Here is a 17,877-nt window from a genome sequence, read left to right as displayed (position 1 = left end):
CTATTAAAAAGGTTCTTTTAAAATGAAACACATTTTAATTTTTTTTTTTCTAAACTCGAATACATATTTAAATTTCCTTTTCTGAATTCAAATAACAATTATATCTCGACTGAAAAGGTTAAGTATCTTAAGTCGACTTAAGATGTTTCGCGTTTTTTTGTTGAACCTCAGTGCCATCCAAATGGCCTACAATTCTGACTAATCGGCATCTTTCTATCTGGGAGCGGTACGATTGATCGCAAACTAAAATCTCTTATAACGAAATCTCGCATTTTTAAAAATTTCACGCACAACAAAGTTGATCTTGAACACTATGAAATAGAAGTCTAATATGCATATAACAAACTTTTACCTTTTCTATCTTTTTCTTATAAATAAACAACAAAAAATAACAAAAACAAAACACAATAAATTCCCAGGAAAGTCATTTAATTGAAAAATAAATTACTTCAATAGTTACAAACAAAAAGTAAAGATAATATACATAATTCCATACAAAAACAATAATTTTAAGATAAAGAGAGGTTTTTGAGCTATGCTTTGCAAGTAATCAATTTTTGACAGTTGAAGTCTTTTTTTATATGTATTTTGTAAAGATGTATTGCGAATAACGGTTTTATTCCTTCGTTTAGCATTTCTATTGGATCTCGATTGCTGCAGCTTAAATTTTCCATAGAACTAAACTCTCGACAATAAATTTACATTACAGCTGTAGAGAGTGATGCCAACTTACTGACTGTTTAAAATGTAAATAACGGCATCTTTTTAGATGTAGAAAAATACAATTTTGTTTTTCTCGCTCTTAGAAACAACAGTTACCTATGTTTTTGTTGATAGGTTTAATACAATGATTACAATTTAAAGTAGTAAGCAAGTAGATTATGCATAGGTAATATCAGATTCGCGCCCGCGAATTAATAAATATTTTATTTCAATGCGAGATTTTAAATTGCGAGATTTAAGTTTGCGATATTTTAATGTTGCGAGCTTTCGTTAAGCGAGATTTTGTAATTGCGAGATTTCGATATAAGAGATTTCATAATGCGAGATTTTAAGATGCGAGATTTTAAAAACGAGATTTTAAAATGTGGTCAATCGTACCCAACCCTTCTATCTCACCCCTTTGCTTTTTTATGCACAAAAACAATTTGATCTTATGTTCAAAAAACACATATTAAAAACCTTAAGTAGACTTAAGATTATATTGGGTTAAGACTTTTTTTTATTATTGTGAAATTTTAAATTATCTTATGTTGACTTAAGGTATTTTCGTGCGTGCAAGCAGAAACAAAAAGTCATCCTTAAGTTGACATAAGATAAAATATTTTAGAAAATTATGAAAGCGTGTGAAAAGGCAAATCATCTTATGTCAACTTAAGATTTTGGAAATTAATATAACGTACAATTTATAGAAAAGCAAAACTATCTTAAGTCATATTTTTCCTTGTAACGGGAAAAATATTAAAAATACCTTTTTGAAATAAATTTAATAGAAAAGATCATAAAATTTGACATCTAAATTTTTTATACAATTAAATCTACACTTAAAAGAATTTTTGGGAGGCATCCATGACTGGGGTCGCACGAACTTGCTCTTATGCTTAAAGTAACTCTAATGTTCAAGCGTTTTATTCAAGAAATTTAAAATTTAATATTTTGAAGAAATTTCATAAGTAGTGAAAAATAATAAAATCTGTTTTTATAATTATTAATAAAACACCGTTTTAAATGATCTTATACAAAAAACGAAGTATGCCATTTTATTTCTTGTATAAAAATGTATTTTTAGAAAAAAAATTCGAAAATCGTTGGAGTCGTTTTTTAAAAAAATAATTTTTTATAGGTATATAAAAATTTTCTAACATTTTCAAAAAAAAAGTTGGTATGCCATTTTGAAGAAATAATTAATTTACACAAAAAAACGAAATTTCAAAATTTTTCGTGAACCCGAAATATTTTTTAAAAATCCAAAAAATTGTTTTTTGAAAGTTTTCTTTAATTTTAATATTATTTCTACTTTAACGCTTTTGTGTAAGAAATTTCGTTGAAATCAGGTGAGTCTTGAACGAGATATTTAGAAACCAAAAAAAAAAACGTTCTATGGCAGGTACCGTTTATAACTGTACATAAAATATTTTTTTTATTTCAAAAGTTGGCATTTATGTTTAATACTACACACAAAAATTTAAATCAATATCGTTAGAGCCGTTTTTGAAAAAAATTAACTTTTGTATTTCCGTTATATGGCAGGTACCGTTAGTTTTGGTGATAAAAATAAAATTTCAATTTCCCCTCTAGGGAATCACCCAAAACTGCTAACTACCAAGTTTGAAGAAAATCACTTCACTCGTTTAGGCTTCAGCTCCAGATAGAAACAGACACACACACAGACAGACAGACAGAATTGCCGGACCCACTTTGTTGGCATAAAATTGTTATCTCGAGTTCGATTTTTTACGAATCCTAAACTTGCCCTATAGTTACGGTGACCACATTTCTAGGAGCGAAATCCGGGACAGGTAAAAAATTCGTTGCTTCGTTTTATAAACATTGGTTTTTCAAAAAAAAAAAAAATAATAATAAAATGAGTTTTCATAATTATTCCTAATTTTGACATCAAGATTTTTTAAACGATTTTATAGGACGTTGAAATCCTTTAAGTCGTTTCCAAAGGAATCCAGAAATCAAGAATTTATTAGATACTGTTACTACTGTTAATAACTTTAAAAAAAACTACTTTTTTAAACAAAATTATGAGAGCTGTTTTTTAACATTTTAATTTTGTTTTAAAAGATGAATTTTGTAATATTTAATTCAACTTTTAATAGGGTCAATGTGGGTAAATGTAAACAGGGGTAAATGAAAACATGGCTCATAACAAGCTTCAGTTAAATCTCTTTGATGCATACATAATTACAAATCGCGGACGCATGTATCTTTTAACTAATACGTCAAGCTCATTCATTCGACGAGCGTATTTTCCGTGAAAGATAATTTTTTAAAGTGCCAAATAAGTCGTTAGTCTTTCAGAAAAATTTAATATTTTTGCAGATTCAATTAAGCCAGTATAATTTGCAAATACTTTTTAGTTTTTAATTTTGATGTAGATTCTATGTGAAACAAACAAATTTTAAAATACAGGACATTTATGTCGATTTGCATGTGTTTACATTTACCCCAGAATATTTTTCATAATGGGTAAATGTAAACAACGTATTCTGGGGGTAAATATAAACATATATTTTTGCTGAAATTATTGGTTTTAATAAAAATAAAGTATTTTTAGTCGATTACTATTGCTAAAGTGCCGCGGAGTCACATTTTAAAGCTGCCAACACAATCATTTTCAGTGGATGATGTTGCAAAATCGGTCTTTGATGAAAAAAAAAAAAAACAAAATATGAGCAGCTCTGACTGCTCAGGATGCATATTGGGTGCTTATATAAAGATGCAAAGGAAGAATCCAAAAAATTTTATTGGAATTTGAAAAAGTTTTTGTCAAATACCTTCTTGAACGTTTTTCAAGTCGTTATCCAAATGATAAAGAACCACCGTTTACATTTACCCCGAATTTGTAAAAAAAATAGAAACATGGGGGGGTATTTGTAAACATGCCATATTTGACAGTAATTTAAACAATTTGGGAAATATTTGTTTATATTTATAAAGAAGAATTGCCATCATTTCATATTTGCATTTGAAGATACCTGTGAAGTTGTTCCGTGAAAACATATTAAAATCTAAAGTCAAAAGAAAAAAAAGACATGAAATTGTTTACATTCACCCACATTGACCCTATGTCCCTAAAAGTTTTTAAATTTAGCTGGGTTCACTATTCGAAAGAACTTTTTTCTGACAAAGACAAGCTCGAACTAAACAATTGACGACAAATTTTTAAAAACTAATGCTTTTATTCGAAAAATTAGAAAAACTTTTCTTTTCCAACCACTGTTTTCTTGTTTTCCGTACAAAGTATTTAAAATTTTGAATACAAAAATCAGAAAATGTGGAAATACGGGACAATCACGGGACATATTACAATATACGGGACACTTATACGTTCCGGGTTTCTTAAATAAAAACCCGGGACAAGCTATAGAAATACGGGACATTCCCGGGTAAACCGGGACGGATGGTCACCGTACCTATAGTACCTACCTATGTAGGTACCTACATGGCAAGTAAAAAGATCATTAGAATCGAATCTGTTTTCTAATATTGCCATTTTTTGGGCTTTAGTTAGTCCACTACTTTATTAGATAGCGAGCTTCATTCTTTTATGCAAACCTAAAATTCTATGCATATTTACAAAAGCGACAGTTTATTTGAATTTTGACACTGGTTTTGATTAGTTTCAGTTTCTTTAAATTTGTTATGTTTTTTTACTTGCAGCAAGTTTAAAATTGGTACCAGTTAAATAGATATATACACATAACTCCAGCCATAAGATTTGATCGTATAGCACCATCAAATTATTGTTGCTATTTCTCAAAGCTCACAACATGTTTAATTTATTAAAAATCAAAGTTGTCTGGCTGAACCAAATTTCAATTAATTTACACGTGTATACAATATACATACTTTGTAGTATATCTACATTCTTCCATAAAGAAAATATTTAATCAGTTGGAAAAAAACAAACTTAAGATTTTAATCAAGATAGGCGCCAATCTTACAATAGATTAAATTCTTAAACAATGGGTAGGTTGAAAATTCATAGAAACTCATAGAACACTTTCCAAAGAGATATCCTCTTTTAGCCGTGAAATTTTACGAGATAAAAATCAATTTATTTTCACTCCCAGCAAAAATTAAGGTTGAAAGGTTCTATTCACACTTTTACACCATCATAAATTTCTTTTGGTTATTGTGTCGCCCCTTCTCCGCAATTCTTCGAAGTAAAAACAATTTAATTTTATCAGTCAATTGAACATTGAAAATTAGTTAACCACTTCAGCGTGCCTGCACTTAATTATTAATTGACATAATATCACTTACACAATTCAGAAAAAAATAAAACAAAACAAACCAAAAAAAAAAAAATAACCGAGATAAAAATAATCACCTTTTAATCTCCATAATGAACGTTCAGAGGCTTTATTTTTGCTTTCAACATCTGTTGGGTATTATTTTCCGCTTTTGATTTTCGATAAACAAATCGATATTCGTCCCTTTTGTGTTGATGAAGGCACAAAACATATTCACCCATAAAATATAGAACTTCCTCAAACAATACAATAACGATGGTTGAAAAACTTTCGCAAGCCATATTAATTGCTCCCTATGGTTGGTATTAATGAAGTGCCTAGTGCCTTACAGAAATATTTTGTTTTCAGAATTATAAGCAGGAACCTAAGGTTACAGTAATTTAAGTATTATCTTATACAAAAAAAGAACAAGATTGAGGAAGGTTTTCAAGAGAATATCCTTATTCAAAGTTAATTTATTTTTGGCAAAATCACCAATAAACTTCAGAAATATTTACTTCAGCATTTTTGTTCTTTTTTTTTTTTTGTAAAAAAAATATGTACTTCCGGTTGTCTTAACTCTAAAATATTCCTTCAAGGCTGACGAAGGAAAAATCTTAAACTTTCACTCCCATGACATTGAGAATTTAAATTGAACATCCCTTAAAGCTGAATAAATTTGTTGGGGTAGCTCCATGAGACGAGAACATTTTCTTCGTTGACGATATTGAATTTTTCACTAGCAACAGAAAAAAATGGAAAGAAAAAAAAAATTTAATGGAACCATAAATAAGATCCTACGGTCGTTACGCTCCAAGACCATTCGAATCACTTAAGGAAATTATTAACAAACAGTTTTAGTATATTTTGTAAGAGAGTGAATTACGTGACATTGTTATAACAAAAAAAAAATTCTAAATCATGAAAGTTATATTTTTTTTTTTTTGGTTTTATTAGGACATTGAAATGGCCTTGGTATAGGACAAGGATAAAAATTAGGATATTATTGGTCAAGGAAGATTGAGCAAAATAGTTATTTTATGGAAAGAAACAAAGTGGTCGACTCTATAATCTATAACGACACTCTTATAATATAAAGAATGCTTAAAATACTATAGCTCGAAATTCAATTGAGTAGCTATCCATTTGACATGACATGGTTATATTATGTTAATTCTGTATTATGTCACTTTTGAGCGTTTGGGTCGAATGTAATATAACACTTATTTTCGGTTGATTTCAGCAAAAAATTATATTTAATTTTATTGGTTGAGAAAAAAAAAAATATTCTTAAAGTGATGAAATATATTCATTAAAAAAAAGTTGCTAGAATGAATTTAAGACTAAAGTTCAGCTCATTAACTTTTGTTATATAAAGATGTATACAATGTTGCCTTTGAACTGATTTAAGAAAACGTTTTTAATGTGCTTTTTTGCTCTAACTCGCTTGACAAAAAAAATTAGTGAAACGGAAATACCTACTGTCAAAAATTTTCTATACAGGGTGTCCCGAAAGTTAACGTCGAAATGAAAACGGTAGATAGGGTAGGTGGTGACAGTTATCAGAAAAATAATAAAAAAAATCGCAGCCATATATTTTGTGAGTTATGTGCATTTGAAAAAAAGTCGAAAAAATGGTAACCCTGTGTCATGTGCCGTGACTACAAATCTTAATTTTTCTCATTTTTTTCTTTTGTTACGGAAGCTTGAATAACCCTGCTACCAAATGCATTCAAAAATTTTAACTCAGCTGCATCAGTTTTAAAGCAAATATTACTTTTTTGCCCAACTAAGTACTAAAAAATTTTACATGACTCTAAAATATATGTTTGCGATTTTTTTTATTATTTTTCTGATAACTGTCACCACCTACCCTATCTACCGTTTTCATTTCGACGTTAACTTTCGGGACACCCTGTATGTACCAGGTACCTACCTATATAAAAACTCATTCTAAAATCAATTGTTAAGTCAAACACCTAAATTCATTAACAATTTCTTACTTAAAACAGTTATTGTTGCAACTAGTTAAGTCAGTGAAAATTAAAGAGTAAGCCAAAGAATTATAAGCCGTGTTTTATTGGTACTCAGTATTTTACTGAGTAAAGATTTTATGCTCTAAATAACAAAAAAAGAATACTTGTATTTATTTTTTATAATCCTTTTATTTTTTGTTCTTGATTGAATAAATTAATATTTTTCGAAAAGAATAAAAAATGTGACTTATGTTTACCACTTTCAAATAATAACGACTACAAAAATTTAGAATTTTTTTTTTTGAAAACGAAAACGGTGAATTGAATTCCTCTGAAATTTTGGTTAAAGGTGTTGATTAAAAATTTTTAGAAATTTTTTCCAAAAAATTTATTTATAAAAAATTAGTTAAAAAAAAAAAACAACGGTTCTAACGATTTTGAAAATACCATATACAGGGTGTCCCAAAAGTAATGGATCAAACAAAATATGCTGATATGCCATCTTAAGGGCTCTCAGAATTTGATAACTAACTTGTTTATCCCAAATCCTTACGGTTTTCGATTAAATGCAGTTTTTGTAAAATTTTGAAAAATCCGTACTTTGCAACAATTTCAATTTCAATTTTGTTTTATTGAACATACTATATACAATTGACTTAAGCTTAACTTATTTCCAATAAGATACATTGATTGATATAAAATTTGTTGGCACATATGGGGCCTAACCTTATACAATGGATAAAAGATAAAATATATTTAAATATAGTACATGAATAGGCTTAATTTTACAAGTCTGCTGACTAGGTTATCCTCGGGGTGTTCCTTCCCGGTTGTCCAGTTGTGGTATTGATTATGGTGGGTTGGGTGGTATGGCATTTAGCCGCGGTAGTAGGCCGATTGCGTATCGGCGTAAAAGTAAACTACTTCCTCGTTGTCGGTTGGGATTATGTGCTCATCCAGAATATCCAAAGCACTAAGGTATCTGGGTTCGGGATGTCGTTGTTGGGTTCTCATGCTTCTCATCAGCTGATTGGGGTGGTTGGCGATGCTTCCGACAAGTTTCTTTGCAGATTGCAGCAGATACTTTTCCAACGTCATTATGTTTGCTTCCTCGTAAAGTCGCTCGTTGCTGTAATATTTTTGTCGCTGTCGATCGAAGTAAAGTCCGGTGCAGATCCTCAGGATTTTCCTCTCAAAAATTTGAAGTTCCTTCATGGCTGTCTTGGAAATGGTATACCATACCGGAAAGCTATAGGCGATTACAGGTCGAAGAAGCTGCTTGTAGATCAGGAGTTTCGTTGGTTGGCTTAATCCGTTTCTTCTCTTCATCAGGGGGTGAAGGCGATGGAAGGCGTAGTTGGCTTTTTTCAGGACAGACCTAGAGTGAAGGTTGAACCTCAGGAGCTCGTTAAAGTTGATCCCTAAATACTTCGCGTTGCGTTTGGCTGCCAATTTAGTACCATCAGGTAGTGTAAGTGTGATGCTCCAGTTTGCAGCTGACCGATTGCTTCGTCCTCCTGTTCGTCTAAAGCACACACAGAGAAAAATATGACCCGCTAAAAACTAACAGATTGCCATATTGTTTTTTCGTCCATACATTTCATAAGGAAATCTTATTAAAATCAACGATTAATAAGGTTTTTTTAAGGAGATTTCTTATTATTTTTATAGAGAAAATCTTATTAAAATTTGACTGAAAAGTTGATTTTTTTTGCAACTTAGCACTAGAAAAAAAATCGCGATCAATATTTTCATGGCAGGTTGGTTCAGGTGGTAAGGTGTGCGACTAATGATTTGAAGTCTCCAGTTCGATTCCCAGCCTGGTCATCGTTTTTTTTATTTTTTTGCAGATTTTAAAACAATAAGGAAAACCCGATTGTTTTAATAAGGTTTCCTTCTTGGATGAAAACCATAGAGAAATCTTATTGTTTTTGTTCTATTTTATGTGGTCTATTTTTCTCTGTGCAGTAATTCCGATTTTGATGAGTTGATCCGGATACCCCATTTACTGTAGAACTCATACAGTTTTCGAATGTGAGCTTCAACTTTCTTGGCAGCTATCGTTGGCGAGACGGACTTGTAGTCTGTGAGCGAATCGTCAGCGTAAAGCAGGTTCTCGCACTCACTTGCAAGCGGCTGGTCTGACGTCAGGATACTATAGAGGAAGGAACCAAGTTTTGATCCTTGGGCAACTCCAGCTCTAATGCACTTCATTGCTGATTTTCTATCCTCCACTTGTACGAAGAAGTTCCTAGAAGAGAGAAAAGAAAAAATGATTTTTATTAGTGCTACAGGGAAGCCTAGTAAATGAAGTTTATGGATAAGGGCTTCTATCCATACGCTGTCAAATGCTTTCTCGACATCCAGAAAGCATGCGATGGTAACTTGATGGTTGTTCAAAGCTGAGGTGATGTCTTGGTGGAACTTCATGAGCGGATGCAGTGTGGAGTGCTTCTCCCGAAAGCCGAACTGCATGTCTGGGATAATGTTGAAATTGCTGCAAAACTTCTTGAGCTTCCTCAGTGTCCGCTCTTCCAAGAGCTTACTTAGGTTGTTGAGAAGAGAAATTGGCCTGTAATTAGATATAATGTTCCTGGCACCCTTCTTAGGAATTGCCACGATTCTTGCAGTTTTCCATTTCTGCGGGAAGTAGCTGTTGTTGATGCAGTTGTTGAGGATAATGGTTAAGAAGATTAATATTATCTGCGGGAGCCTCTTAATGACGAAGTTGGACATGCCATCCGGTCTGGCTGATTTCTTAGGTTTGGATAGGAAAATTATTTCGGCAATCTCTTCTGGGGTGCTCAGGTTTGGGCTGTCAACTGGATCACTTGCGGGATTGGTGTTGCTGAATGTTGCTACATCGATGTTAGGTACTAAGGTCCTTCGGATGGATGCTTCCATTTCCTGTAAGAAGACTGGGGGTACTTTGCAACAGTATTCTGCTTTCTCCGCCCTCAATTGATTTTTTTTCTATTATTCTTTCACTAAAATATTTTCAGATCGAAAAATATTACACCGAAAAAAAAAATTTGATAATAACAGCTATCAAATTAACATTTTTCAGTGACAAAAGTTGTCCAACAATTAAAATATCAATTTTGATATTTTATCATATCATTTTGACATTTTTTTAAGTTTAAGTGGATAGTGAAAATTTCACTTTGACAATTAAAATATCAATGTTGACTAGATTTTACGTTTTAGTTTATTATAAATGAAACCTATTTCTTTCCTTTTCATTTTTATTATTTTAATTATTTTAAGAATTTTCTTTCTTTTTTCAAAACATTACAAAATAATGGTGATATTATTTTTTCTATTATAGGTGATATAATTGTTTTGTTATTTTCTCCCAAACTATGTGAAGTAAAATCTTAGTGCCGGTCAAATTTTCTCAGTAAATCATACATTTTACTTCGAAAAAACTCAAAGCGCCTTTAAATTAGTACACATTAAGAAATTTTTATTTAATATTTTTCAATAATTTGGAATGAGAAATTGATATGAAAAAATGATAATAAAATATCGAAAAAAAAATTTCCAAAATGTGACATTTAAATATCATCCTGATAATAAAAATATTGTTTTAACATTTTAAATATCATAAAACACATTCTATAGAGCATTTTTGGCTGATATTTGAAAAATGTTAATTTGATATTTAAAAAATGTTAAATTGATATTGGTTTTTTTTCGGTGTATTAAAAAAAAAAGATAAAAATAAAAAAACGATGAAAATCGTTTAAAAACGGTCAAAAAACGTGTTTTTTAAAAACTTGTTTCTTCCGTTATTCGGTCAAAACTCACTAAACGATTCCATTTTTTGCACATGTATGCATAAGGCCAAAACCTAAATGTCCTATAAGCTTGAGAGTTTTTGAATGCTCCAAAAACTACCCAAAAATACCCCTAAAAAAACAAGATGTTCTTCAAAAATTTATATTTCGAAACGTAGAGTGTTGGAAAAAAATCCGTATCAGACGCCTAATTTTTTTTCTCTCATCTTTCACCTAGCACCTTTAGAATTGTCAAAAAAAATTTCCCCTACCCACAATCATCATTTTGTCATAGCCCCAACACGTATACAACGTTCAAACAAAACGTTGTAGCTTAGTTTAAATTTCTTTCAGAATTTTTTTTTTTATGCAGTTATTATTAAATTAGTCTCATCTACATATCTATAGCAAAATAATCAATTCTCTACGACTTCGCGTTTAGATTTTAGCCCAAATTTCATCTTTCCGTTTTACCCCTGTTTACTCTATTAAATTACAGAATTTTAAAAAATCCTTCATTTAGATTAAGCTTTAGGTTTTTATCTTTCAAATAAGCTATAGAAGATTTTTGTATCTCGTAATAGTTTATTTTAAATTTTTAATTGAAATTTTTGCCGCGAGAGTGTAACGTTAGAAAATGGCGTCACTTTTTGTGGTGGCTGCCATGGTTCATCGATTTATAAGACGTTATCACTTCAAAAATATTTTTCCTGCTCTAAAATTAAGATCTTGAAAAAAAAAATTTAAATATAAAATTATTGTAATTGTATTGTAATTATTTTCAATCATTAAGCACTATATCATTTGAGTTTTAAACAATTACCTACAATAAACTTAGTCTTAAAAGAGTATAAAATTATAAAAAAAAAATGGTATGAGTTACCTCTATTAACCAATACTGTTCATGTTCATGGTTAAAAAGCTAAGTACAAAAAAAAAAAAGAATATTTTTAGCATTCGAACTTGCATTACAAGTTTTCCATTTATTTGGGTAGAATGGACAAAAAATTCAAGATGACAGAATAATTGACAGTTTTGATTAGCTGTTTTACACATTAAGATTGCATAAAATTTACATCTTTTCTACATAGTTTTTAACTACGGAACATGAAATCCTATACAAACAAATTGATACCATTATTTTGAATTGTATACAAAAATACTGAAATTAAGTAAAATTGTTTATTATCTTGCTCGTTATTTATAATAAAATCACATGAAATGTTTTCTACTTTAATTATGAAACAACTATATAATTTTACTTGCAGACTTCTTTGTGTGTTCACGGTTCCAACCCGCAAAAACCCAGAAAAGTCATAACATCAATTAAAATGACAGACAACCCTTCAGCTCAAGTTCTTCCGCCATCAGTTCCTCAGTTATCAACTCAATGGAATACCAAAGAGATTCCAATTAATGAAGTCACATCCTTCAACTATGACGATGAATACCAAGTATTTCTTCTCAAATACTACAACAAAAACAACAGTTTCAATTTCATCAACAGCAGCAGCAGCAATAGCATTGGTGTCATCAACCAGAACAAAATTGACGAAAATATTATTATGACAGAAGCAACTACTATCAAAGAAATTACCAAGTGCCGCCGTACAATTTCAAATTCAACTTCAACCGAAGCACATCTCTATGATAGCTTTGAAAATTAAATAATTGATATTTACTTCCTGGCAAATAATATAACGAAAAACAACCCCCAAGTACTTCCCCATTTGTCTTAATTTACCCACAAAACTACCCTCCTTCCACTTTAACAACCACCCATTATACAATTTCCCCCAAAAAACCGCAACAAAATAGAAAGATAAGAGAAAGCGAAAGAATAAAATCATCCCCCCTGAAAAATACTGTACATAACGGGATTATCATAAGGAATTCTCTAATTAGCAACCCCCCAAATCCTGCCAATAAATCACGTTAAATCTAGGATATTGGTTTTTATTGTTTTTCGTTACTTTTTTTTCGGTTCTATTTATTCTTATACGTTTTTATTCGCTTCTTTGAGCTTCGTTCCAAAACCTCCCCCCCGCCCCCTCCCCTAAAATCTAGAAAGGAAAACTATGATAACACGACTCTACACAACGGAAGAAGACCCCAATTTGTGTTCGATTATTTGGGGTGCAAACTTGTCGCGTGACGATGAGATTGATGTCAGCAGCATTAGCGAGGATGCGCCCACAGCAAATGGGGTGAGTTTCGACATAATTTTTCACTTTCATTTCCAGGATGCGAAGAAGAAAATTCCATTAAAGATACTGTATCTTATCTTGATTAGTACGAAAGCATATAAAACTTCTCGTGCATGAGACTTTATTTTGCAAAAGTTCAATGCCCAAGGAGATTTTTTGTCTCTTTCTCTCTTTTCTGTTAAAATGATTTCGACATAATATCCTGATGGGAAATTATTGCAAAACCATTCTAATGTTTTTTGTTTTTTGTTTTTTTTTTTTTGAAATCTTGACTTTATTTTGTTATTTTTTTTTATTTGGTTTAGTTGCAAATCCAAGAGGATCCTAGAACAGACGCCTTACGAGAATTATCATATGGAATTATTTTACCCATCATTTGTGCTCTGGGGATTATTGGTAATGTTCTCAATCTTATCGTCCTGACAAGAAGAAATATGCGGGGTACAGCTTATATCTATATGAGAGGTAAGTTAAATGCTTTGTTTTGTGTTTAAATTTAACATGGTTTTAAAGGAAATCATTTGTATGAAAACAGAAGGTATTTTTTTTGCTAAGGAAAAGAACAAAAAGAAACTTTTTGTATTAGGGTAACTTCGGGCATTATGGCGCACCGGGCATTATGGCGCACCTCTCAACTACCATACTTCCAATACTCGCATTTAAATAAAACCAATGCAGAAACTTTGGCCTTCGTCGAACACTAGCCTTGTGACGATCGCAGGTCAGTGCTATTATTTTTGTGCCAAACAAAAAAGAAAACAAAAAAAAATATACCGGTTCTGGGTTCCAATATAATATCGCTTTGTTTTTGTTTGTGTGTATCTCGGTAAGTATACAGTGCACGTGTTTGTTGTAAAGAGTGAAACGCAGAGTAGAGTTTTGGTTGGGTTATATCACTTGTAATATTTTAACTGAAGTAAGAATTGTATTTAGTTTTTGGAGTTTTGTGAATATGTGTATATTTTGCAATATGGCGCAGATGTAATAAGGGCATTATGGAGCTATATTATACCCGACTGCGCCATAATGCCCTTATGTAAAACTAATTTCAAAAGTAACTCTGCATTTTTTTAAATTTGAAAATAACCTCAATTTTACGTTAATTTTATGAAACTTATTTACAATTATATTTCAGAAATGCTGAATATACGTAAAAAAAGTAAAGGGTTCCGAAGTAAATGGGGTTCACCATATTGCCCGTACATAGGGCAATATGGTTTTTTTTGGACTATTTTTAATTTAATTTATTTTTTGTTAAAAAGCTTGAATTTGTTTTCTTAAATAATTTATTTATGTTACGTTTTTATGAAATTTAATTAAAAAAAATGATTGAAGTAAAAATTGTAGGCCGTAGTAAAGTTATTTGAGTTTGTGCTTAGGTATGCCATAATGCCCTAATTTACCCTACGAAGCAATTATTAAAACTGAGTTGAGGAAAAATGGTATGTTAGACAGTGTTAGAGGGATTCCGTGAATCTCTATTCTCATTCTCCGTTGAGGTTATGAATTCCTTTACAATTTTTCTGCATTTTTGCAACTTGTTGTTTTATTTGAGACAATTGGAGTGAGTATTTGTGTGTTGCTTCTAATAAAGATAATTCATTTTAATGTCAGGTTGTATAATTTTAATGAGAAAAGAAAGTATTAAATGATAATTATGTGGCAATAAATTCTGCAATATCAAGGGATATCTTTACATGGAGAGAGTTAACCATAATAAAATCTAATTAGGTAAGAAGAAACCTACTCAAAATTTAATAGCAAATAAAATGTAAGATTGGTTAAATAATAAAATAAAAATACTTTTATATGAACCATAAGCCTTTGGAAGCTAAAAATTATAAGATTTACCTTGTAACTTTTTATATTGATAAGAAGTACCTAATACTTTTATCTTCAGAGACTCATGACTTTTGAGAAATAATATATGGTGTTGAAGTATGGACTTGTGAAAGACCTAAGAACATCAAGTAGTTAATGTAAGAATATCTTCAAGATTTTCAAATTGCGGCTTAAAACAAAAATTAAAATATTCCCCGAATAATAAAGTCCGAAAAAATTAACCATTGCTTCGTTTTTTTTTTCTTTTAATTATTTCGAAAGGGAAGATTTTAATCTTGTTTTCAAATTCAAAGAAATGACAATGTTTGACTCATACACATTCTGAATAGTTTTTTTTTCAAAATTATGCAGCACTCCGCATTTCCGTAGAATCTTGAAATTTGAAACAATTTTGAGTCTTTGGTGTATAAAAAGTACAAGATAACAACCATTTAAAACAATTGTGGATTTCATCCACAATTTATTTTTGACAGATTTAAATGTTTTTTTTACTGCACTGAATTTTCTTACCAATAAAACAAATTTTTGATTGAGTAAATAATAAATAAAATCAATCGTTTGTTTGTTTACAGTGAAAAAATTTTCAATAAGCTACGAACACATTTACATAATAATAAAATGCAGTTTATGATAGAAGAAGTGAACAAAGTATGACTTAGAAAACTTTTTGCTTTCCCATGGAGGTTTTTCTCGACGCAACTGTTATTAGGTAAAGGCCATTCTCAACGAAAAACTTTGAAATTCAGTTATAAATGCCTCCCAACAAAATCGTTTTTTCATCAAAACAATTTTTTAATAAAAACATGAATAATTGTATTTCATAGGGGTAAGGTATTTAATTTTTTGTTTGCTTTGTTTTATTTATTTAAATTTAATTTATAATACATATATCAAAAATATTGTGTCCAAAATTTAAGTTGATTGGAGCAAAATTGGCAACTCACTTCTTCAAAGTCAGTACGCATTATACCTAACTTCAAAACTATTGCACCCATATTTTTTAAATTCTGAACTTTCTGAAATAGACCGGCTTTTTTCGCTTAAAATCGCATTGTTGTAAAAAGGGAAAAACTATTACTTAAGGAATTTTTGATTTTTTTGATTTCAGTTGATCCAACAACAAGCTAGGAGGGGCACCGCAATTCTACTTCTACTTGTTGTCATTTCTGTATTTTTAGCCGTCTTCAAATTTGAATACTTCATGTGTAATCCTGTTTTAATTTGGTTCACTTCTGACAATGGCATTTATGAGAAAGAAGTTTTTTTTGTTAAAATTGTACTAAAATACGGTGTAAATATTGGTATCAGTAGGTTTTATGAGACCACTAAGTAATTAATAAGGTGAATTTCACCATATAAAGAAATATATGAACTTTTTCTTCAAACGCCCGAAATAAAAAGCTTTAACCTCTATTAGTTAAAAAAACCAGATTTTTTTCAAAAAATTTCTTAAAATCTCAAAAATTGAATGAATCAAAAACTTGTCTAGATTTTTTAAGGAAAAGAATTATATGGGAGTGAGAGATAATTTTGCATCCTTTAGAAGCTATTTTCTTCTAAATTGACTTAAAGGTTTAAAAAAACTACCTCAACAAAACGGCAACGACGTTGATATCGTATCATCGATACAAACAAAAGAGCTGATCAGCAAACTTGATTAAATTTAAAATTGTTATCAGTCAACATCAGAAGAAATACAGAGAAAATGAAAATTACAACAGCTGTTCTATGTAGAATATGAAGCGTTGTGAATTTTGCGTACCCACTTTAATTGGATTGTTAAACAGATAAATCTCATAAAGCCGGATTTTGTTGAAGTTATTTCTTTTATTTTTTTTTTTAAGAAAGCTTGTAGGTTTTTGATTTTTTTTGTTGATTTTTTCCCTCCAAAACCTATTTTCATTAACAACTTACTAAAACTGACCAAAAACAAACTTTTTCCCATTTTCCTTATTGTTTGTTTATCTATATTATTTTGCTCGAGAATCAAAATCACTACTGAATAAAAGGTCTCATAAATCCCAACTTTCCACAAAGTCTTTTCAAATTAATAGTTCCACTTATCAGCTACATAAATTTAACTATCGTCAATAACTTTTGTTTGTAAATTCACAACCCAAAAAGTAATATAGATAAATTTATCATCTGAAAATCATCGTAACAAAGGTCCCATCAATAAAACCGCGGATGTCATCAAACAATTTTGTCATTTTGACAACATTTTAAGCTCACAGTAGTTAACAAACAAGATATAAATACCTATATGTCAACAAAACTTAGGAAAAACTATTAATTTAGTGAAAACACTATCTTTTATTATTTTAATGATATCAGTCCCAAGACAGGCGTAAATATCAATCCCAAGGTGGGCGGGTGTAAACATAACTTTTCTATAAAGCTTATCCCTTTCTCTCTGCTGTAGGGATAATATTTCATTTTGATTTTGTTTCCCAAAAATTAAGCAATAAAACTATATCCCTAAACACAATTTCTGCCATTAGCTATTATCATTATCCCACTTTAACGTACAATGTAATACGTGCCATTTATTGTTCTTTTATTACAAACAAAATTGCCTAGAATACGAGGCGTTCCTTTTTTGTTTTAGCTTTTTTTTTGAAAAAAAAAATTCATTATACGAGGTTATCCATGTAAGGAACTAGGATCGATTCCTCAAACAAAAGACTGCCTCCACATGTGAAGAAAGAAAAAAAAATTATTAACATGTGTCACAACCAAAATATTCGTAGAAGCCTTCCTCATCAATCTTTGTGTGGGAACTAGAAAAATAAAACAACAACAAAAAAGGAAAACAAATCGATAAAACTGTCAGTAAAAGCTTGAGGTCAAATTCTACACCCAAAAACCCGAACCTACACCATCGTCATTTCTTGTAGGCCCATATCTCTCCAGAGGGATACCTTTTTGTTTTTACATTAGAAGAAGAAATAATACAAATTTTCTATTTCATCATGGGGCAGGTCAAAATCATAGCAACGCAAGAGTCCTTGGCAATAAATCTTCCACAGGGAATCAAGATCTGCAAACATTTTTCTGATTATGGAAAGAAATCCCTTAGCGGTCGTGTATTTGATAGTAAAATTCA

The 17,877-nt window shown here is 30.5% G+C and overlaps 1 protein-coding gene across 2 annotated transcripts in view; it reads left to right on the top strand.

Moving 5' to 3' along the window:
* The window catches only part of LOC129910226 (probable G-protein coupled receptor B0563.6), a 40,684-nt gene that overhangs the window by 10,379 nt on the left and 12,428 nt on the right, over positions 1-17,877 (top strand). Inside the window, exons 2-4 of one of the 2 annotated variants that reach the window (XM_055987510.1) lie at positions 11,991-12,176; positions 12,230-12,929; positions 13,235-13,394. In XM_055987510.1, coding sequence (XP_055843485.1) covers positions 12,801-12,929; positions 13,235-13,394 — 289 coding nt within the window. In that variant the 5' untranslated portion in view covers positions 11,991-12,176; positions 12,230-12,800. Of the gene's footprint in view, positions 1-11,990; positions 12,930-13,234; positions 13,395-17,877 lie in introns of both variants that reach the window. The other variant, XM_055987509.1, reaches the window with a different exon arrangement.

This window comes from Episyrphus balteatus, chromosome 2, assembly GCF_945859705.1.
Source record: "Episyrphus balteatus chromosome 2, idEpiBalt1.1, whole genome shotgun sequence".
Lineage (NCBI taxonomy): Eukaryota > Metazoa > Arthropoda > Insecta > Diptera > Syrphidae > Episyrphus > Episyrphus balteatus.
Note: the sequence above shows the minus strand (reverse complement) of the source record. Positions and strands in the feature narration are given on the sequence as shown.